Source organism: Stegodyphus dumicola, chromosome 3 (genome assembly GCF_044657685.1).
Source record: "Stegodyphus dumicola isolate Sdum_Otavi_A_Nest chromosome 3, ASM4465768v1".
Classification (NCBI taxonomy): Eukaryota; Metazoa; Arthropoda; class Arachnida; order Araneae; family Eresidae; genus Stegodyphus; species Stegodyphus dumicola.
In genome coordinates, this window is record NC_140770.1 from 143094551 (window position 1) to 143118255 (window position 23705).

The 23705-nt window shown below is 33.4% G+C and overlaps 1 protein-coding gene across 1 annotated transcript in view; it reads right to left on the bottom strand.

The window, feature by feature from the left end:
- LOC118182091 (ileal sodium/bile acid cotransporter-like) overlaps positions 1-23705 on the bottom strand; it is a 90383-nt gene that overhangs the window by 15480 nt on the left and 51198 nt on the right. Inside the window, exon 4 of the mRNA XM_035351378.2 lies at positions 6878-7082. Coding sequence (XP_035207269.1) covers positions 6878-7082 — 205 coding nt within the window. The remainder of the gene's footprint in view (positions 1-6877; positions 7083-23705) is intronic.

A 23705-nucleotide genomic window follows, 5' to 3' on the forward strand; every position in this document is an offset into this window, starting at 1 on the left:
ACCAGGTAAAAGGTAACCCTGCAACTAGTCTAATAAATAATACATGGTCCTAAAAGTAAACAAAATTTTTACCACGAAATATTTTCGTAACTATGAGATAGTTTTCTAGTAGATGAATGTGATTTCCAAATTAAAACAAAATTTCAAGTTTGAAAGAATTATTAAAGACAAAAATCAAATTCCATATGCTAGATTTGCAGAAATATTCGGGAAGGAATTTATTGATTTAGATCATCTTCTCATACAATATTATCCATTTAAATTCAAGAGAGAATAAGTAAATAAATTTACAAAGAGGACCATTGAAAGAAAAATATGATCATTTTGGTGGTTTTATACCGAAAAAAATTTCATTGTGAAAGCTTCGGTTGGCTTTTTTGTTTTTGAGGAAACGTATAATCATTTAATGCATGCTGTTTTTTTTTTTTTTTTTTTTTTTTTTTTTTTCATTTGGACTGTTCAGAAAATAGCAATAAGTCGATAAAACACAGATTGTGATTTCTCAAACTGCAAAACTTGCAGGTAAAAGAATGGAACTATTAAAGGCAATAAATATTTTACTAATTGAAAATTTTATTCTACGAGGAGCAAATGAAAACAGTTTTTTAACAAACCTTATCCTGAGATAATCAAATATATAATTACTGTTTACTGAAATTGTGATCACTATTTATGGAATTTACCTCAAATTATAATGACTGTTTAGGGAAACAAAAACCAATGTGGTATATATTAGTTCGTTGCCAGCTCTGATAGTTGTAACTTTGCGTAACATATACAAAAAAGACTTTTTTACGGAAAGTTTTTTCTTTACGGAATTTACAGATTACAGCTACTATTTACGGAAAAAAAGGCCAAAGAAACTTGGTATAACGTTACAACACAAAAAAAAGTTTGTTTTCAGTTCTCTTGATAATTATATTAATATTGCGCTTATTATATACAAAAATATAACATTTTAAAATAAAAGCTTTTCATACTTTAGTACTTTTGATGCCAATGTCTTCTTGGCTTTGAAAAATGATCTTTCATTTAGCTTTAACATTCGTAAAATATGAAACAGCGAATAGCACAATTATACCCTACGCCAATTTTTTTTAAAAATAAAAGTTATTAAAATGTAGTGTGTGACATAAAAAATCTTTAAAATTAATTTAATAATTAGACTTATCAGCTAGAGTCACAAAGTATTGTGGCATTCGGTGCAGGAGAGAGGGCAACGCCTTCGCCGTGAATCAAACCACGGACCTCTGGAATACGCGTCCAGCGTGCTGACCACTACACTACGAAGGCATGCTAAGAAGACCCGAGATCTTATAAAGTAACTCGCGATAATTTAGATTACTGAGTAAGGCAAAGTGCATGAGCGTTATTTGCCTAAACGGTCTTCGTGGAGAATTTCCTAAAGAAAAATCATTCGTATTTATATTACACATGTAAACTATATAAACAAAAATTTCAGCCAGCCTTTACGCCGGAATCTGAATCTGGATCAAATTACCAGTCTTTAGCCACTCGGGAATTGCTGGCTTTGGTTTCAGCGTAAAAAGCGAACCTATTTTACATTAAAAAAAAAAAAAAAAAAAAAAAAAAATCTAATTTTTTTCCCTCCTTTCACATCTTTCTCTAAATAAAGACACAACACTGCTGGGAACATCAGTCAATAGAATTAAAAACTGATTTTGTTATAACGGTATTATAACTTATAACTGAATTGTTTGAAACTTTTATTGCATGTTATGTTTTACTGAACTTTACCATAAAAATTACGGTTGCCCTTCCTTAATAGAAGAAAAAATGAAAAACAGCGCTGCAGACTTTGACAAAACAACCGTTCTTGAATTTTTTAAACTAATATGTCTTAGATTATATATATTAGCCCATAATCGTAAATGCATTTAATGACTACCTTCCACAACGAAAAATGGAAAATTAAATTCATGCTTTATTATAATGCTTTATTATAATCTTTTGCGTGTCATGACTCTTTCGAAGCAAAGCAAATTTATACCAGAACTAATTATAATATAATTTTTCCATGTCATTTGTATTACATTCCCTTACAAACAATCACTTATCCATGAAGGTTTATTATAATGCTAAGGAGAAGATCCTCCCTGCAAGATACATATTATGCACAATATCAATTTCATTCAAAATTTAAAAAATAACTAAGAAAGTTTAAGTACCTATCACGAACCAGTACGCATTTAACTTTATTGTAGAAAGAAGAAGAATATCGTCTGCGAGATATAGCTTGGATAAAACAAAATAAAGAATAAAAATTTAAGACCGGTAAATGAGTGGTAACGTCAGTAATGTTCTTTGGACTTAAAACGGTTTTGGTCGCGGTTGATAGATCAACTGTAACTTTTACGTGGGGAATGTCCATCAACAGGTGTGTCAAGGTTTGTTCGCAAGAAAGGGACAGGTAAAGCTGTTAAATGTTTGTAAACGAGCTTAACCAGTGCTTTTTCTTTTATTTGTTTGCGGAAAATGGAAGAGATAATTTATTCACTTTATTTACCGAGAAGCTGTATAGTTTGAATAGTTTGTATAAGAGGCTTGAAGATAATTCGTTGAAGTTTGAGTAACAGCAATTAAATTATTTGCAATAACTATGCCACACATTAAGAAATATGAGGTTGTACAGTTAGGTTAAATAGCCATTTTACTATTCTCTGAAATGATTTTCATTTAAATAAATGCTATAGTCATTTCTTAACAAACCACTAAATAGACCAGCTTCAGAATTTCCTTTCATGAACTATTAAATATCAAATATGATGATGGTAAGAATTTACTGGGAAAAATTTCAATCATCACTGTATTATATAACATTTGTTCAAGATTTACCATCTGACTACTAATGTACCCTTTTCTATAAATTAATTAACTAAATCAATGGTGTAACTAAATCAATGTAATGCTTCAACGTTACTTATTGTACACTGTTAATGTTATACCTATCACATTATAAAATATTTGTCAGCGAATTGTTGCAGCAATGCATTTCATGAGACTTGAGCAGCTATAAAATACGTGGCACGAAGCTGATTATCACCTTGATGTATATCCACCTACACACTCTACTTCCTTAATGTATATCCACCTACATACAGAATGACTTTTCAGGAGTCTTCCATATCTTACGTATTGGTGATGTGCGATACGTTTTGGCATTTTTAAACATAACACTTTTCCAAGCAGGCAAATCATTTTCTTTTAAAAGCGACTTTTGTTCTCCAATTTTTATGCAAAGACCGTTTGTGACGGCTAAAAAGTGTAAAAGTTGGATAAAAAGGTTGTACCCATATGATGTAAAATCCATAAGATATCTGCATAAAGTTGGATAAAAAGTAATTGCAACACGCGGATATTTCGGAAAGACATTTTAAGCATAGATCCAAACACTTACAGTCCATTAATATTATCGCTTCCAATGATTACCACCTTCTGCCAACCTATTGGAAGTCGTCGTAAACCATCAGCACGTATACTTCTCTTGAGATCTCGCAGCGACTAGCCTATAGTACCACAGATTCACTGTTGTAATGGATTCTGCGCAGAGGTTCTTTGATTTTGGTGAAGAGATTCATATTTCATGACTATGGCTAGTACCTATGGTTAGTACCTCCAGTACCTTCTATCCCTAACGTCGCAGGGGATACGTAACAGCGTTCTCATTATGACATGGAGGATGATGCAATTTGTCACCATCATCTGCGTCCAGCACTTGAGCAAACGACGATATTTATTAATGATGATCACGTATCTGCCAGATTCTGGCGAATGGATCATATTCACTTATACAAGTTTTCCGAGGGGGCATTAGGAACAATGGTAGAACAATACTTTATATCCTTTGACCTACATAAAACATCAACATACGAATGATGCTGCACCGAGATTTCCCTTAACCATGTCCGTTTTTATCGTGATGCAGTGGTCCAGACTTTCTGTTGACAAATGACAATGCCTGCCAACTCAATACAGCTGACGTGCCCCGAGACACAAGAAAGGAAAGATGGTGATCGCATGGATGTCATACATATCCACCATAATCAAATGCCGTGAAGCATTTTTGGAATATTTTTAATAAACGAGTTGCACATCGAAATCGCTCATCACAAACTATGCAGGAATTTAAAATCGTCTTGGTACACGAATAAAAAAAAATAAAAAAACTCCAGCCAGACTCTTCTCAGCAGCTTTACGACAGCTTCCTAAACTGTTTTAGAATTCAGAAGGAGGTCAGAAGCTTTGCTGAAAAATTTGCATCTTTCATCATTTCGACGGAAGCATTATTTTCCTTAGCAGTTTAAAAACCGTTTCAACGAAAAAACATTTTTTTAAAACTTTTTCTTACCTTGCTTTTCATTTAACGAAGTTTATACTACACTCATGTCCATAAATTAAGGATAATTCGGAGTCACGCGTAAATCAAACTCTAAAATAAATATATCACCTGTAAAATCACTACACATATCTTCAAGAATCATATGCAAATTTCAGGAAATAACCAGATGACACCAATGGTACGTCACAATGGCGAGAGTGTGAGAGAGTGATATATAAGGAATACAGGCAAAGAAGTAAAATTGTTCGCAGGCGCTTTATAAGCATTTAAGTGTAATAACCGAATAGTTATGACACAAAGACGCATTTGAATGATTTTTTACATGGTAGAATATCGGCCGTCTGGAATGTGGGCGTACCCAACTGGAAGTATCAGACGAACTTGGAATTGCCCAGAGTGGCCAGCTTTGGCAACGATTCCAAGATGATGGTAATGTGAGTGGACGTTACAGCACAGGTCGCCCCAGAGTTACAACGCCGAGTGAGGACCGGTATTTGGCAGTTACTGTCAAAAGAAACAGGCGGAGCACAGCCTCAGACCTGTCTCGTCAGCTCTTTTCAGCCACTGGTACGACAATTTCAAGGCAGACCGTGTATAGACGCTTAGGGCAGATTGGTCTATATGCTCGTAGACGTGTCAGATGCGTTCCACTTACTGCAACTCCCTGTCGTCTGCGATTAGCCTGGAGTAGAGAGCATGCATTGTGGACACCGCAACAGTGGGCTTCTGTGATGTTTTCCGACGAGTCCAGGTTTAGCTTGCAGTCTGATTCTCGCCGGACTTTCATATGGAGAGCTCCAGGTTCCCGTTACCACCAAGAAAACATCATTGAACGACACCGTTACGGGGGTGCAGGAGTGCTCGTTTGGGAGGGAATTATTCTGTGTTCCAGAACTGACCTGCATGTTCAAATTGGAACCATGACAAGCCAAATCTATCGGGACGTCATTCTGGAACAAGTACGTTTGTTTCGGGGCGCCATGGGCGCACACTTTGTGTTTATGGATGACAACGTCCGTCCTCACCGTGTAAACATCGTAAGAGAATGCCTTCAATCGGAGGATATCACCCGTATGGACTGGTCTGCATTCTCACCGGACTTGAATCCAGTAGAACACGTGTGGGACATGCTTGGCCGACGAGTTGCAGCCGTCAACCTCCTCTTACATGTCTACCGGAACTTCGGAGAGCATTGCTTTTTGAGTGGTGTAATATCCCCCAAGATCAGATCGATAATTTGATACTCAGCATGCCTAGGAGTTGTACGGACTGTATTGCATCGTCTGGGAGACATACAATCATACCAACCATGTAATAATGGTTTTTTTGTACATAGTTTTTTTTTTTTTTTTTTTTTTTTTTTTTTTTGTAATTTATTCCAGAGAGAAAAAATCGCTAATTTTTTTAATAATATCAAACATATAGCATCTTTTTTTTGCTCTTTATCTTTTGTTTAATAAACAAGCTTTACAAATAAGTCAAATTTATTTTGCTTCTAACTCTTCCTTTGCCTGATTTTGCATTATCCTTAATTTATAGACATGAGTGTATTTTGTATTTCAAATAATGCACAGTATCTCTATTAAATGTATGCTAAGTTTAATTTCAATTCTTCAATGGATATCTGGTGTTAATTATTCCAATAAATGTCTTTGTTCCTTTGCTATTATCAAGAGCGTAAAAATATAAAAACTAGATGTGGTAACAAAGGTTTATGCAATCCTACTTCAAGCAATCAATGGTGCGCGGCCCGGCTAGAGTTACCGTTTTACATATAATAAAACCTTTAAGTTATCTTTTAAATTAAAATCATCGTAATTATTTAAAAGTTAAACTATAAAAGCAACACACATGTACTTCTTTCAATATCGATATTCTTTAGTATCTCTAACTGATATGGTTCATAAGAACCCATTTCATATAATTTCTAGTAAATTTAATTGAAAATTTTTGTATATATTTACACAATTATTACATTTATAATTCTATGGGCATTATGCATTTGGCTCTGAGTAGTCATCTGCGTGCAGCTTAGTGACGAATGTTTTAGCCTTGAACTTTCTGCACTATTATCTTCGTAATTAATTGCGGGGCGAGATTTTGAAATTTGAGAGAAATGTACTTATTTCCAACTTCAACTTCACAACTTGAATAGTTCTCACATTTCAATTGAATCGGAACATGTAGAAAAGAGCTATGTGACAAAAGTCAAATTTCAAAGACACAACAACAAAAACACCTCTCCCATTCTTTACAAGAATATCAGAAATTAACAAAAATTTATGAGATCGATAAAACTAGTATCCATGAAATTCGTCGTTTTCCAAACGTCTTCTGACATTCTTCTCAGGAATGGGATAGCTTTTTGTTGCTGCTGCAAAATTTGACTTCGTGAATAGCCCCTTTTTATATCTTCCGATTCTATTGTCTTTAAAATTCAAATACATTGTATTTGGGGTAAACATTAACATAGCAATTTTGTAAAACAGTAGTGTAAAAGTAAGTATTCTAATGTACCTTTGTAATGTAGGGTGCTGCATTCGGATACTTCCATCTGACAAACATGCCTGCTCCAACAGGGGCCGTTACGGATGCCAGGGAGATGGACATCTTGCTGTAGGGTATTGTTACAGCTCCTGTCTCTAGCCATTGACCGTATACCCACATATTTAGGGGCATCATTCCCAAAGCTGCGATGGTCGAACACGTGGTCATTGTCACGCTGAAAAAGTATAATTCACTTTATAACAAATAATTTTAAAGCCTGTAAAGAAAAAAATGATAAAAATCCTCGAAGTTAGTAATGTAAATAACTAAACTTTTTGATAAGAAAACAGCAGAAACATTTGATAGAATATTAGAAAATTATGAGCTGATTTCGATGGAATTTCTTTGGGAATAGAGTGTTTCACATTAGATTCGAAAGCATCTATTCGATCAATGTCTATGTAATTATTATTGGTGGATGTGGGGAACTGGGGCTCTATTGGGGCGACTCCATGCAGGTGATTGGCAGCTGAATGGTTTGCGATTAGGTTAGGTTAGCATACTGAACTAAAAAAACATTTATTATACATCTACGATAATTCTGTAAACCATACAGTAACGACAATTGACAATTAATATTAAATGCATAGGAGCAAATTACGAGAAGGTTAAATTATCGTCCTCATTATGTGGGAATCCTGCTAGTGGCAAGAATCTCTTTCGTCTTTAGTGAGCGTCTATACCGAGAGCCTTGGAGAATTTTCTGCGCTTTCTCTGTGGAGTACAGTCTGCAGACTGAATTAGTCACGCCCTTTAAATTTTTCTGTTATATCTTACGTCCTCTGATTCGTTATAGTTGAAGGCGATATCAGAGGAGCTATAGGATTATTGGTTAGTCACTCCCTGAATTCGAGAGGCCTTGTTGTTAGACACAGTACATATCGTCTTGACACTGCCCATAAAAGTATGTCTCTAATGAGCCCATATCACACACGAACTTGTTTCACACGAACTACTGTTTTGGACAAGTTTTCTGCCTGGCTTACTCTTGAAAGAAAGAAGTGCGATTTTTTTCTTCCTTTCGGAAAAAAAATGCAAGTTGTTCGTTTTCAACCATTCAGCTATCAGCTTGTTTGCAATGGAGAACCAGTTTTCCCCGTGTTAACCTCAAAGCAATCTGTGGCGATTGGCTGTTGTGACAAAGCGGAAAAATTGTCCCAAACTGTTGTTCGTCCCAAACAAACGGATGTGTGAAAGCAGCCTTATAATGTCAAATGGCGGCCTTGCTGAACATATTGTTGCTCTTACAGTGTCAGAACATGTCATCTTATATATAGTAACAGTTCAAAGTGTGTGATTTATGAAAGGGCCGCACACATGAATTTGTTATTTTGTGTGGTTTTCTTTCAAATAATGCTTGCATTCTTTTACCGTGAGTGACGTTCTTTTCATAAGAGTATTATAAATTTATCAAGTTTTAAGCTGAAAATAATTATTTTAACTTTCATTACGATCCAAAAATAACAGTAATGTTCTCTAAAAATATACAAATAAATAACAAATTCCCTAGATAGAAAATTTAGTTTTTAAAATTAATATTAGAAAATTTTAAATTGTTCATTACAAATAAACACATGTATAAATGGTGAAATTTTAATTATTAAATGTGTAATTAATTCTACGTTAATTATTTACAACTACTTTGACATTTGAAAACTTGAACTTTTAACTAAAATAACTTATATATTCGCATATTTTTCGTCAAAATTCTAACTAAGAATATATTTTAGTTCTTCATTTATTTCGAACTCTTCAGAGCCTTCACCGGAAAAACGAGGTCGGTGTCCTATTATTTCATGCTGTACATTCGTTTGAATAGAAATTTCTCCATGAAGACATTCGTTCCCTTGGGTAGAAAGCTTTCAGGAATTTTGATTTCTTTCAGTTAAATCAATAAATGAACAAACATTAAATTTAATCAATTTTTAGTAGTTCACGGAATGTTTTATATACATTTAAAAGAAATCTGCGGTATATAATGCTAATATTACCTTACGTTTCACCATAACTTTGAATTTTAAACATTATCATTCAATTATTATTTAATTATATTCAATTATAATTTATTATATTCAATTATAATTAATTTATTCAATTATAATTTATATTAAAAATTAATTTATTATTATTCTCTATTCTTATTTTTTTATCCTTATCTCTTTATAGATAAAAGGATGTTGCCACCAAATGCTATCCCCATGTATTATTTTTAAAGATAATGAAAATTTTAAAAAAAAGTATGAAAGAACATACAAAAAGATGTTTCTACCAAATGTTATCGCCTTATATTTTTTTAAGGAAATAATATATCATTTGTTAAAAAAGGATGGCAACACCGTATCCGATATTCTAAAGAATTTTCCAATATTTTGTGATTTTGCTATTAAATTTTATGCGGAGTAAGTAAGAAGAAATGTTGTATAAGAAAGGTTAAAAAGATAAAAGTTAATAATAAAAATCCAAAAATGTGTGCCGAAAACTCTCTGGTGCAACGCTATTATCTGAATACTTTCAGAGTTTTTTCTCTTTGTTTTTTTCCTTTTTCTTTTCTTCTCAATAAAAATTAAGAAAAACACTTTCCTTCATTAGTTTTATAGATTTGTGTTATAAATTTTCGATTAAAATTAATATATACATATATTTTCATTAGTTTTATAGATTTAAAACAATTAATTGACAATTATTAGCCCAAAAGAGGGTTGGCTCTAATGGAACATTGTTCTCGAAACGGGACTTTAAGTCGTCCACTATAAGCAACGAATCACTTTCCAAATTGTTGCTAGCAAGTATTATCGCCTTGTATTATTTTTAAAAAATTTAAAAAATGAAGAATCCGTGTGAATGAATGCCCATTCCTCACACTGTGAAAAAAATTATGTTAAGCTAGAGCCATCAAATTTTGAATAACGCAGTCCTCAACCTGAACATACACACCAGGAAGCCCGAATTTTAAATTGCATATTTTGTAAAATTTTGAACTAATGCACTTTTCATCAGCAGACTCAACGATATTAAAGCGAGAAGTGGCAACACTGAATGGAACATTCATCTCCATCGCGCGAGAATCTCTATCGGAAATTCTAAAGATACACTATTTTTAAATATTTTGTGATTTTTTATGTTGAACTGAATTTTTCGTAGAGTAAGTGCGATATTTAATGAATAAAGTTAACGCACAAAACGATAATAATAATAAGATTTTTTTTTTTTTTTTTGCAAGCTATATTACTAAGAAAACTGCACATGGCATCACTTAATAATGCATCAGGAATTCTAAGCATATGCTTCTATGCTGCTTTTAAAATTTTTACAATTTTGCTGTTGAATTGTATATGGTGTTATGTGCGAAGAAAATGATTCTTAATAAGAAAGCTAAATAGACAAAAAAGAAGTGGGTTAACAGGAGAGTGAGTGAAACAGCTGACTGGTAGATTGCGAGCTCAGCGAAAGCTTAAAAAAACTTAGCAAATCCTTTTGGGCTGTCGTTGAAATCTGAACATTTTAAGATTTTTAGTCTTTTATGCTATTAATAAGTCATTAATCAGACTGATTGTATTGAATATGTGATGATTTCTAGTTTATGCCTATCTTACTTTACTATCTTATAGGACTAGTGTTAAATGGCCATCGAGAATTTATCGGCCCATTTATCCATCGAAAAAACGTTACTGAATGTTACATAAGAGTACTACGCCCAACCAGGATGGTCGTTAGTGCCTCTAACTCCCGTACCGGAAGGGACCGTGTTCGAATCCCGGAGAAGGTATGGCTGTTTGTAAATGTATAGTGTCTGTGCGGGATGGAGACAAATATACGGCGAGCCGAAAGTCCTCTCGAAAGATTGATGGGAGACTCTCGGATCCGTTCTTCCAGGGTGCTCTCTATCAAAATTGGGGGCGGAACTGAGTAGTATGGTGTTCAAAGCTGTTGCCAAAAGACAGCGCAATCTGGCACTTCTTGCCACGATGAATTCCATGGGCTTGCTCTGATGTTGCTATCAGACAAGTGAGATACGTCATAACAACAACACCATAAGAGGACTATCTGCTTAATGAAAGAATACTACAAGTTTAGTTCGACCGTCTCAAGCGCAACCCTGGTTGGCATTCTGCCAAAACACATAGACTCGTCCAAAAGGGGCAATATTACTTGCTGCGACATGAAAGGTCTTCTCCGGAAAGAGCTATGCTGGAGGGAAAGAAAGTCCCCATCCTTCCACCACTATTCTGAGAATAATTCGGTCCGAATGGCGCATGCGTGTTTGCGCTCATGGTCGCGGATGAGGCGGTCGAACTATAGTATTGCAGTTACATTACCCAAAGCAAACATCGGAAAACGCCTCTGCGTGTGTTCATAAAAATGCCACTCAAAATATGACACTGAAGGATAATAATGAGATATATTTCTTATTAATTATTTACATGTTACGATAAAATTATGGTAATTCTAGTTGTAGTTAAAAGAAACACTGCTGTTACATTGCCTGTTACGACGCTATGATTGCGGCATAACCTCTGTATCAAACTGGAGTCAATGCACCCGTATATTTTCCACGTATCGTTTACAGCTGTCATTCGGTACGAGTTATTGGAAACGAGGTCGTTCATTACCTTTAATTGGATACTTCCTTCTGTTCCCAAGGCAACAAAAACTGCTGAGGCGTGAAAAGATTTGATTTCTAAACTGTATTCATAATTGCTTAACTTTTACCATCGGGTTGATTAGAAGACAATCCATTACCTTGGAGATTTCAGTTTGAAGCAACAGAAGTGCATTTATTGCTGTCAAACTGATGCTTTGATTTTCACATCAGCGTTTGATTGATTTATCCGTCCTTATTTGGAATGATCGAAATTTTTTCAGCCGTAATTAAACCAAATTGGGAAGCTAAGTAGATTTAACATCAGATTTTCCATTATTGTGCAGTTTCAAAGAAACTCCTAGAGAGAAGTGAAACAAAATTTTTCTCTCAGTTATATCAGAAAAAATACTGTTTTGCTTGATCTTGTCAATGATACTTGCGTTGCTTTTATAACGAACAACTGCGTAGTTTTGCGAAAATCATCTGATAACCTAGTACGTGTTTACACTCAGTAAATGCCAATTAAAGTCGCTTGTGCAATGAATCTCACTAACAACTTATTGATTACCATAATTAAGTGATACTGACTTAGTATGTCAAAATAACCGTCTAATGAAATGCTGCATATTGTATAATCGCTTACTTATGTCACAACATCCAGTGTCACAAACACCAGCACAGCAGTTTGATGTATGAAGGATGAATAAAAACCAGGAAAGAACTACATTGAAATGACTACGTTTTAAATCTGATCGCAAAAACATCAGTAGTATAGACGCTTCTACTTGATAATAGAATTCTAGGGGGCACAAATTCATAAATGTATAAGATATTTCTCCCGCCTTCTTGGCGTGCCTTCGTGGTGTAGTGGTCTGCACGCTCAGGGCGTAATTGAGAGGTCCGCTGTTCGATTTCCGACGAAGGCGTTGTAGAACGTTGAAGACGAACGTTGAACGTTATAGAACGATGAAGGCGTTGATGTTTGCTGCCTGCTTCCAAAAAAATACCTAATGTCTCTACAATGTATAATAAATTATTAACATCTGCATGCTTTTGTAGAAATAGTATTATTAAATTCCTACTATTAGCTCACACTCTCCCTATATCTTGTTCATATTTTCAATTGTTGATAAAATACTTTTTATTCATCACTCAAATTCAAATTCATTTTTTTAAACTTGTAGTGGATAACATTTGATGTTAATACAGTTTTTTCACACATTATTTTTCTTGATTTTTTTAATTTTTAAATTTTAAAACTTTTTAATTTTAATTTAAAACAATTTTTTGTATTTTTAAAATTTTTCTTTGTTGACCTAAGAATTGACTTGATTATATAGATGAAACTATCCAACAGGGTGGAGCCAGTATTCACATTACTTTATAAGGTATTTCTGCCATCTTCTTGGTGTGCCTTCGTGGTGTAGTGGTTCTGCAAGCTGGGCCGGTATTTCAGATGTCCGTGGTTCGATTCCCGGCGAAGGCGGTTGCTAATTTTTTCTCTTGCTTGCTTCCGAAATAAACCTACTGTCTCTACAGCGGTGCTCGAAATAAAAGGTGGTGAATGATGATTCTTCACCAACAGGATTTGGCGACTGGGCCCCCTAAACCCCAGTCGCCATTTAAAAGGGGGAGTATTTAAAGTATTTCCCCCACCTTCTTGGCGCGCCTTCGTGATGTAGTGGTTCTGCACGTTGGGCCGGTATTCCAGAGGTCCGTGGTTCGATTCCAGGCGAAGGCGGTTGTTAATTTTTTCTCTTGCTTGCTTCCGAAGTAAACCCAATGTCTCTACAACTTTCTCAAATGGGGCAACTATACTCCAAATCCATGGAGCAAGCAGCATCGCTTCCAACTTCACATGTGAATTAAGACCAATCTAGGAGACGCGAGAATTTATATCGACTTATGATAATGATAAAGCCAGAGGACTTATAATTTACTGTGACTGTAAAGCTGCCCTAGAGGGAATACTGCAAGGACATTCAAGATTCACCCAGGATGTACAGCAACACCTAGAAACAATCAACAAGATGGGAAAGACAAGCATAATGCAATGGATACCTGCACATGTTGAAATCGATGAAAACGAGGTAGACGATGACTTGTTTAAAAAGGCAAGAAATCCAACAACTCAATTCCCGTGTCAATTTTGAAGATGCTAATGCCATTGCCGGAATAGACTCAAAGAGAAATATATTAAGAAAGACCATCAAATATGTTAGATTGATGCAAACAAAGAAATTACAAAGACCGTTACTATATTGATAACCTTCCATTTTAAAGGAAGAAAAATTAATGAGCATGGTACCAGATCATTTAGAACTTGTAGAAACTGCCCCGAAACGGAGTTTTCTCCTGAACACATCTTCACCTGTCCGGCAATACTTGCAGCTCAACAAAGCTTGGGGAAATTTCTTTTCCAGAGAGAGCTATACAGTGAAAAGATTGTGGAACTGGCAAAAGCTCAGATTTCCACACATGGATCCACTTGACTTGTCAGAACACTAGCCAACTAACCAACCATATACTAATGTCAATTGTTTACTGATGAACAGCTCGATTTATCTTTTTCATTTTCGCAGATGTTTTTCCTGAATTCAAATAAGAAGTGTGGAATTTGCCTGTGTAAAAATGTTTAAAAAGATCTAATGATACAGTGAATGCTCAAAATGAGTTTAGGAAAAAAATTCATGTTAATACATATTCGAAATCTCGGTACCATGATCAGATAACGTGATGAAAATATGACAATTGATGTTTGGCATAAAGCCAACCAGCCCTCTTCCCTCCCAGTACAAATTTGGATTCCTTTTCTTTAGGAGATGGTTTTTATTACTGTTATTATTTCTGAAGGCCTGTGAAGTTTTCTCGTATAATTTTTCAAGTGCATTCATAGCAGCTGATAAATGTCACAAAATACTATGCAGCGGACATTTCCATTTCCTTATCCGAAATTTGCTTCGAAGTTCAGTGAGAAATCAAACGCAATTTTTGTTTTGACCCTAATATCTTTTCGTACTTGAGTTTAGCTTCATTTAAATGCCAGTGTCTGCTTTGAATATATGAGTGAACATAATGAAGGTATTTTTAAACTGAGCAGTATATCTCAGATGCAACTGAGACGCTAGTGTTTGTTTTTAATCAATAACCCAAGTACCGCTGGCGGTGGCAGCACCTGCGGTATGCAGAGAGCTGAATGTGGGGTGCGACGAACTATGGAGATCCTTAGAGCCCTGTCGGTCGTTGATGTATCTGGATAATTATTAGATGGAGACACTTGAACCACCTGTTGTAATAATAGGAGGCTTCCTTCAGCCCACCATGGACACAAGTGTCCCCATAGCTCAAACGAAGGGGCCCCATCTCTCTACAAGCGAGGGCAGCCAGCAACCCAGCCACCCTTAAACAACAAACAAAAATACTAAATTAAAAATAAGTAAGCACATCTAACACAAAATTACAAACAGACAAAAAAAAAAAAAAAAAAAAAAAAAAAAAAAAAAAAAAAAACCACAATTACAAATTCACGACATAGAACAACGCAGTTATCTCAAAATCCATATAAATACAGAATTCAATTTTAACAGATGATTCCTACAAGCGCCCTATTTTCATTAATAAACTTCACTAGAGAAATGTTATATGATTTAAAAACTTTAAAATTAATGACACTTACATTAAAATCAGTAATGTTAAAAATCTGTCTAATAGGGGCTGCTAAACTACAATCAACCACAAAATACCTAGCATCACCATCAACCTGACAACTATTACATAGTTTATTTTCCTGCAGATTAAATCGGTTGAATTAGAACGGAAACCTACCAAGTCCAGTGAAAACCTGTTTAACGTCAATATTGTTCATATATTATTTTATTCGTGATTTTAATTAGTTCCATAAATCCTTTGTTTTTAGGTGAAGAGAACCACTGTATTTTCTATTTGTTAACGTAAAACTCTTTCATTCTTCGTATAGCAATTTTCTTCGAACCTGCTACCTCAATATCAATTGCATTTGAGACCGTCCCGCTTAGCCAGGCTGTCGGCCCTCTCATTACCAATAAAGCCTATAGGGACTTTACCCCAATGTAGCTTAATATTTAAATATGAACTCAAAGTTTTTAAAGATTCTTAATTTCGACAATTAATGAACAGAAATTGTCTGGGTGGGGCAGCTCATGGAGAAATGACAGGCAGTCAGTGTAAATATTTACAGGCGTGGTTATAAACAAGGTGCATTGTTTATATAAGTGCATACAGTCTGTGCGGCAAAGGGAAGACTCAAAATATGCGGTGCGCCTATATGGCTTGAAAGTCTAGACTTTCAAGCCATATGACTGCTTAAGTGCCAGCCTTGCTTCAATCTGCCCCATCCTGATGTCCGCTGTTTGGTACAGTAGTTAGCGATGCTAGCTGCTATACCGTTGGGTCCGGGCTCGAATCCTGGCTTAGATATGTATAAAATACAGTGTCTGTGTAGCATACTGAAAGTACGGGTGAGCTAGAAGTCTTCTCTAATGGTTTAGTGGTAAGGAAAAGGTCGGGAGATCTCCGAATTGGTCTCCAGGGGTGTTCTTCCTGAAACCATGGACGGAACTGGCAGTAGCAGTTTCAGCAGTGGGACTATACCTGCAAAATCCCAGCAGTGGAGTTCTGGTCCCTCCACTTCTTCCTAGCTTTCTAACCCCATGACCTCTTTTAGTGGTCCTTCTATACCTCTAGGGATTCTACTTTAATTGAGCACCAACCTAAAAATATGCTTCGGCATATCAGATGAAACTGGTAAATTGGTTTGCAAATCAGCGAAATTCCACAATTACACTTCCCGACCTTCGTTTTGACCTTACTAGACTGTGATTATTTACAAATCTAGATATATTTTCAAGAATGGTTTTTTGATGGTCCTAAAGTGCTAGCCTTAGAAAAAGAGTTTTGGAAAGTTAGGAATAGATTGCCTTACATTCTAAATGATTAAGTTCTGAACCGTTTGCTGTAGATAGTCATAGCACTCAATTATTCAGATTCAAAATGCCATCAGTGACTGGAAAGTGGTTCTAATTCATGCATTGTCCTCTCTACAAGTAAGTCACTAGCTTAATGAAATCGCGTTGGAGATTTCAGTTAGAATCAGAGGAAATCAAATTACGTAGCAAGACGCATTTTAATTAGAATTGTTTTTTAGATCGTATGAAAGATTATGTATGTTTTCTTCAAGGCCGATTTTTTTAATTAATTTCAAGGCTGCATGGTATTATGTTAGATGTATGGAAATTCTAACATTTTAAATGTTAATCTTAAGATTTGAATTTTGCACCCACAATCAACTAACTGTCTCCCGAATACCCGTCGAGCGTGCTTCTTGTTACACCACGAAGGCATGATCAGGTGATTTTTACACAAAAAGATTTTAATCATATTTGTTTCATCCGGTCGACTGTTAATTTTTAATAATGCTTCTTATGATTTATTTTACTACTTACGCATTATATTGTTTAAGCGTAGACGTTTTTGCTTTTCATGCCACTTAGTATCAAAAGTATAAAAGCTCCAGAAGAAGTGGTCCTGCTCGAAATTTCATGTAACATGCTCCCACACCGCAATGGTAAATACCGTCTTTACCTCAGACTAAATAAATTTTAAATTTGCAAGGTATTAAAAATATGCAAACTTTCACAGAAACATACTTCCACGTTGTTGCATCGCTTTCTTTTGGAATTATTTTAGTACTTCTGCACCCATCCCCCGAAAACGCTCAGCTGACCTTGAATAGAAGGGTCTCTTGACACAGTTTTTCCTTCGTTTGGCATTTGCGAGGAAATGGTACGTTTTTGCACGCAATTCAGATTTTGTTCTTCCTTTTTTTCCCAAAGGAATCAGGCCAAGGGTAGGGCCTGTTTCAAAAAGAAAGTTTCCCCATTTGCGCAAGTTACGATAGCAGCTTACTATATCATTGTTTGGTAAGCTTCGATTAAATCAATTATTATGAAAAGCGAAAGAATTAATCATAGCAAAAATAGAATTTATATAAGTGATGATTTGGATGAAGCAGGGTTAAAAGTAAAGAAAAAAAATCTACATGTGATAACACATTAAGATGAGATGATGCTAAAATAAATCAAATATTTTAAGAACTGATTTGGAGTGTACTGATTCAATGATAGCAAAGCACACTTCGGTTATCTCCCTAAGAGGAGGCATGCCTTTGTGAAGGATTTTGAGGGAAACTCTCCTGTTCACTTTACAAATGGGAAGACCACAAAAACACACGCACCGACAGCCCGCTCGCAACGATATGCACCTAGTTCGAACTATTGTGAATACCATTACTTTTAAGGTTGTTGATTTGAGAACATTTAGATTAATTCTACTTTTAGCAAACATCCCCTTCCCCAAATTTTATCACCACAATGTTCGCAGTTTCTAAAGAAAGAAAAAAAAATAGCAATATTTTGTAAAAGCATTTTCTAAAGTAAGTAAAGTAGCAAAAGACATGATTCAAATAAACTTTTCAAATGAATATGTCATTACTAATCCAAAAGATAAAGTCACGATTAAATCTTAAGAAAGAGCTAGTGTTAACTCATTTACCTGCTTTAATGCATGTTTTTATGAGACTTTCTTAACGATGGAACCGTACCTGTGATATCTAAATACTCAATTGTAACCTTATTCGAAAACGGAAACAAAAGGAAAAACACCTAAATTGTTCAATATTGTTATCATTGGTGAAAATTTAATTTAGTTTTTATTGTCTATGCGCATTTCCCTTGATCTAAATATTAAATATCTGTTTTGCAATAGACTTTCAATTTTTTTTTTCCATCTCAACATGACCTCAATATTCGTTTCATGATTGTAACTCGTAAAAACTGGTAAATTAGGAAACTGTTGCACGGTCTGGCAGTAGTATTTAAAGCATTTTAAGCAGACATTAATTTTACATCTATAACTTTTATACTTTCTATAAAATGTACCTATAATTAACATGCATTTTCATACTGTTACAAGTTTTTTGACTTAGAAACATTTTCCTGGTTTACTTGGTGTCATTTTAATCCGCCACTGTTTTTAAACTTAAATAATATTATTCAACATAGTTTTGCCAGTAGCTTTGTATTTCACCCTTTGTTGAAACATTATTCCATTTAAATTACACAGAATGCAAACTATTTGCAGGTATTACACATTTACAACCTATTTACAGATATTACACCTTTACAAGTATTTATAGGTAATATATATTTACATCCCTATTTGCAGATATTATGTCTTTACATGCTATTTATCTATATTATACTTTTACGCATTTTACAAGTTGACACCTTTACGCCATTTATAGGTATTTTTGTTACACATTTTACAGAGTCATTTGCTGATATTCAAAATTTCTATTGCAATTTTATTAAGGCTATGAATTAAATAAGTTAAATATTCTACGTTTAAAAAACGTTAAAGATGCAAAAAGCAAAAGAACAAAGAAAATTCATTAGAAGAAAACAGAAAGTTATATAGAATAGTTGTAGTGACAGAAGATGGAATAAATGCAACGCATTCTCCATTCATATTAATAATGAAGGAAATAATGAAAAGCAATTTTTTAAAATTAATTTACCATAACATTTTATTCGCGAGCATAAGGAAAAAAATTAGAAGTAAATATGAAATAATAGTTAAAGCTATTTACTAGAAAAGTTATTTCACATATTAAAATTATATAAATGATCTCTCTTTAAATCTCTCATCCCTAGAGCTTTAGAATTTGAAAGCGTGAGTTTCGATATGATTGTGACATAGGATTATAGGTATTAAAGAAATAAATTTTTCAAACAGTTATCAAGCACTTTCTGATTTATAGCAATACCATTTGGATGCATTGTTACATGGCCGAGCTTCAGGGTGTATTGTTGTAAACAGTTATCATGCATTCTTCTGATTAATAGCAGTATCTCCAGGATGCATTGTTACATACTAAATATTTCAAACAGTTATCGTGCACTCTCTGATTAACAGCAGTAACTCCAAGATGCATTGTTACATGATTGAACTTCAGGATGCATTGTTATATATTAAGTTTCTCAAACAGTTTCCATGAGCTCTCCGATTAATAGCAGTACCCCCAGAATGCATTTTTACATGGCCAAACTTCAGGACACATTGTTATAAATAGTTATCATGCATTCTCTGATTAATAGCAGTATCTCCAGGATGCATTGTTACATGACCGACCTTCAGGATGCATTGTTACGTATTAAATGTTTTAAACAGTTATCACACACTCTCTGATTAATAGCAGTACCTCCAGGATGCACTGTTACATGACCGAATTTCAGGACGCCTTTTTATATAATAAGTTTTCAAGCAGTTATCATGATCTCTTTGATTAATAGCAGTACCTCCAGAATGCATTGTTACATGGCCTACGTTCAGGACGCATTGTTATAAATGGTTATCATGAACTATTTGATTAATAACTGTTCCTTTGGAATGCTTTGTTACTTAACCGACCTTCAGGATGCATTGTCCAATGTATCCGTCCAGGATACATTGTTACTAAACTGATAATGTAATAGGTATTCAAGATTAATATTTTATAAATTTGTAATTTCATATAGAATATGTATTATGTGGAATAAAATATATATATAATAAAATAGCCTTTCATTTTAATAAGAGTTTTTATAAAGTTGTCTCTTTTCTATCAGTTGGTACATCAAAGAAAATCACAGCTTCTCATTAATATCAGGAGGATTGTAAAAGGGAAATTCTGATACGGAGAAAGGACTTAAAAAGCTTTTAATATCTAAAATATGCATTATATTACATGCACCTAAAGTGCTGGCACTAAAGGTAAATCATAATGTAGTAATTCAGCGTGCGCAACTTAATATATTACTAGTGGAAGAAAGTTTTTTTTTTTAATTTTAAGAGTTAGCATTTGTTTAAAGTTTTAGAAACACAATCACAGGTCATGTAACTTCTAGCATCATAATTTACAACATCAAGAAGTAGAAAAATGAGCTTAATTGATGTTGAATTTTTCCTGAATGCGCAATCAACCTCTTAATCATGATGCCATTTTATGTAAAAGAAAAATGTGATAACATTTTAACAGCATATTGACGCTATTGCACTGCACGATTATAGCATAACTTTCTAAAAGCCATATATTTATCAACAGTTTAACATACAACTATAAATTGCAAGAATCTACCAGTATATTTCATCATACAAAATTCTCCAATATATACCAGTATAACATCGTCGTCATTTTATATAACGATTAGTAATACGTGCTCTAGTGTTCCTTAAATTTATAAGACAGCTAGAGCTAAGATTTCAGTTATGGGTATTGATTAATGTATAACTCATTTATGTGTATTCTACATTTAAGTGTCAATAATCTATAATGTATGAAAATTACGCGATGCTTTGTTATCTTCTTCTGAAAAATTAAATGTATTAAATTTTTGTAGATCCATGTCGTAAGGTTTTACAAAACCTTAGATGCAGATCAAGATAATCCAGAAATCTAGTGGTTATTTTATACAGTAAAATATTGTAATAAAAAATTTTCACTTTAACTGACTTGAAGTTGTAACGCACAAAGTTATCATTTTTACATGGAAAACGAATTGTAGAAAACGAATTTTCAACGAAATGTTTTACAGAAAAACGTTTAATTTTCGTTTCATTGCCAAATAGCTTAATTTTAGCTTTAATTAACTTTTAATACCTAAAGATTTCTCTTAGATTATAGATTCATTTTAGAGTCTAGGGTCCAAATGCTCTTTGTTTAATGATTTAGAAATATAAAATCAGTAAAGTTGGTTTTATAAACTAAAAAACTAAAAAATATATATTTATATTTAGACAAATAATTTCGTCGCTTAATGATGTTGTTGAAAATTCATTTTTTATCTTGACTTGAAATAAACATTACATTTATTTGCGTTTAATGTTAATGCAATAAATGTTTAAATTAAAATTTTGTGCTTCTTTTTAGGTAAATAAAAATAATTTTTTCGCTTAAATTTGTTCATCAAAGACTTGATATTTTTACTTAATTTAAGCAAATAAAAATTACTCTTTAGCCTAATTTTAATGCAGCCTAATTTAAATTTTAATGTAAAACCAAAAGTATATGTTTTGTTTTATTCAAATAAGAGCAAGTTCAATGCTTAGTTTTGTATATTAGTGTTTTGTTTTTAAGTAAATTGAGAATATATTTTTCTTTAATTTTACTGCAGTAAAATAAAAACAAAAATTCATGTTTAGTTTTGGGCAAATAATAGTAATTCCGTAGCTTATTTTGTAAATAAAAGTATATTTTGGCGCTTTGTTTTAAGAAAATGCAGTAAATGTAATACAAAAAACGCAATTAAAATTAATTCCTAATTTTAGTTTTAGTTAAAATACTGCATGATGAAGTACATGAAATAATTTTCTTACTTAATTTTTATTGAAGAAAGCGTATTTCGTATTCTGTTTTACTGAAATAAAAACATATTTTCACTGCATGTTTACGATAAACAAAAAATAAAATTCCCCTCACCTGCATCTAAAGAAATATGGATTTGGGACTGTCGAAAAATATATAATCCTATATATTTTAAATTATTAGTTTTTTAATATTATTTGTAAATAAAAATAATACATCATATATAATATTTTTATTTACTGCATTTTCCAAATTCTTTTAATATCGATATCAGTTTATAGTCAGAGCTATTCCAAGTAACTGGAGTTCAGTTTCACAAAATAAAATTACACTAAGCTGTTATACACGTAAGTAATTTCAAATTTATGATTTCTCTTTACATAGTTTAAGAAAAAAATACTCAATTTAAAAAATATTTTACATAAAATGCTAATTTTTTTAAATTAATTTTCTTAAAAATTAAACTTAAAATAAATCAGATAAAAATGTTTCAAAGCTTTCAGTTTCATATTACACGAAAAGGGGCGCTTTCTTAACGTTTTGTGTGTTACCTTAATCTATTAAATATTATGTTCTTTTCACTTAAACCACATAAAATTCACTTCAACAACAGTATCAGAAAATGTAAAAACAGGACATTTTTAGAATTTCTGATAGGCAACCTCACTCGCTGTAGATAAAAATATTTTTTTTCCATACAGTGTTGCCATTGCTCGCTTTGAAATCATTGAGTTTGTTAATCAGAAATTCATTAAAGTTTTACAAAATATGAAATAGGTAATAAAGCAAATTCGAAATTCGACATTCGGGTTTCCAGGAGCTCATGTTCGCGTAGAGGATTACATTATTCAAAATTTGACAACTCTAGGTACCGTCGTTTTTTCACGATGCGAGAAACATACATACATTCATGTAGATTCTTCATTATTTAATTTCTTTAAATATAATATAGGGAGCTAATATTTGGTGGCAGCAATTTCAAAAGTGCTTCGCCGTTTATAATGATAAGTCACAAAATGCCCGTTGTGAGACTAATAGCCCTTCTGAGCTAATAAATACAATAATTCATCACATCACTGTGTGAGAGAGAGTTAAATATGCAAACGATAATTGTCGCAGTTTATTTGCAATCTCATATTCAGGGGGCAAATGCAGAGCACCCAAGTGTGAAACACAACGCGCAACTCAACGAACAAAAATCTCGCAGCTGAAAGAATTTAAAATTAAATAAAGGAATAAAGAAAATAAAGGAATTAATGCGACAAACAGAAAGTAATGTTTATCAACAAATTTCAAAATAGCCGAGGTTTTGCCTCCCCGATTTATTCTGTAATTGAACTTGACACAAAACTACCTGAGCGCAAATCTAATTCGGGAACGGTTATGCTCTATATCGGCTTTAAATCTTATTTTATTCTTTTCGCTTTCTTGATTTCGAAACGAAATTTCGAGAAGGTTGTTCGAAACGTTTTGTCGGATGTTACAAAATATAGAAATTTGCAATTTCGAAATGCCTTTAAGTGGTTACAAAGAAAATAGTGTTGTGTTATTTCTAGCACCATCATGCTTCAACCATTATTCATATCGCGTACGTTTAAATAATGTAATAATTCTCCCATTTCTCAATTACTTACGACAGCAAGGGATTCTGTGTTTCATTAAGACTGAAAGCGATTTAAAAAATTGTAATATTTATTTCAAAAGCAATAATTATTCGGCTTGTAGGTCTCAATATCGATAGAGGTTTGTACCATAAAACGTAAATCTTAATTCCTTAT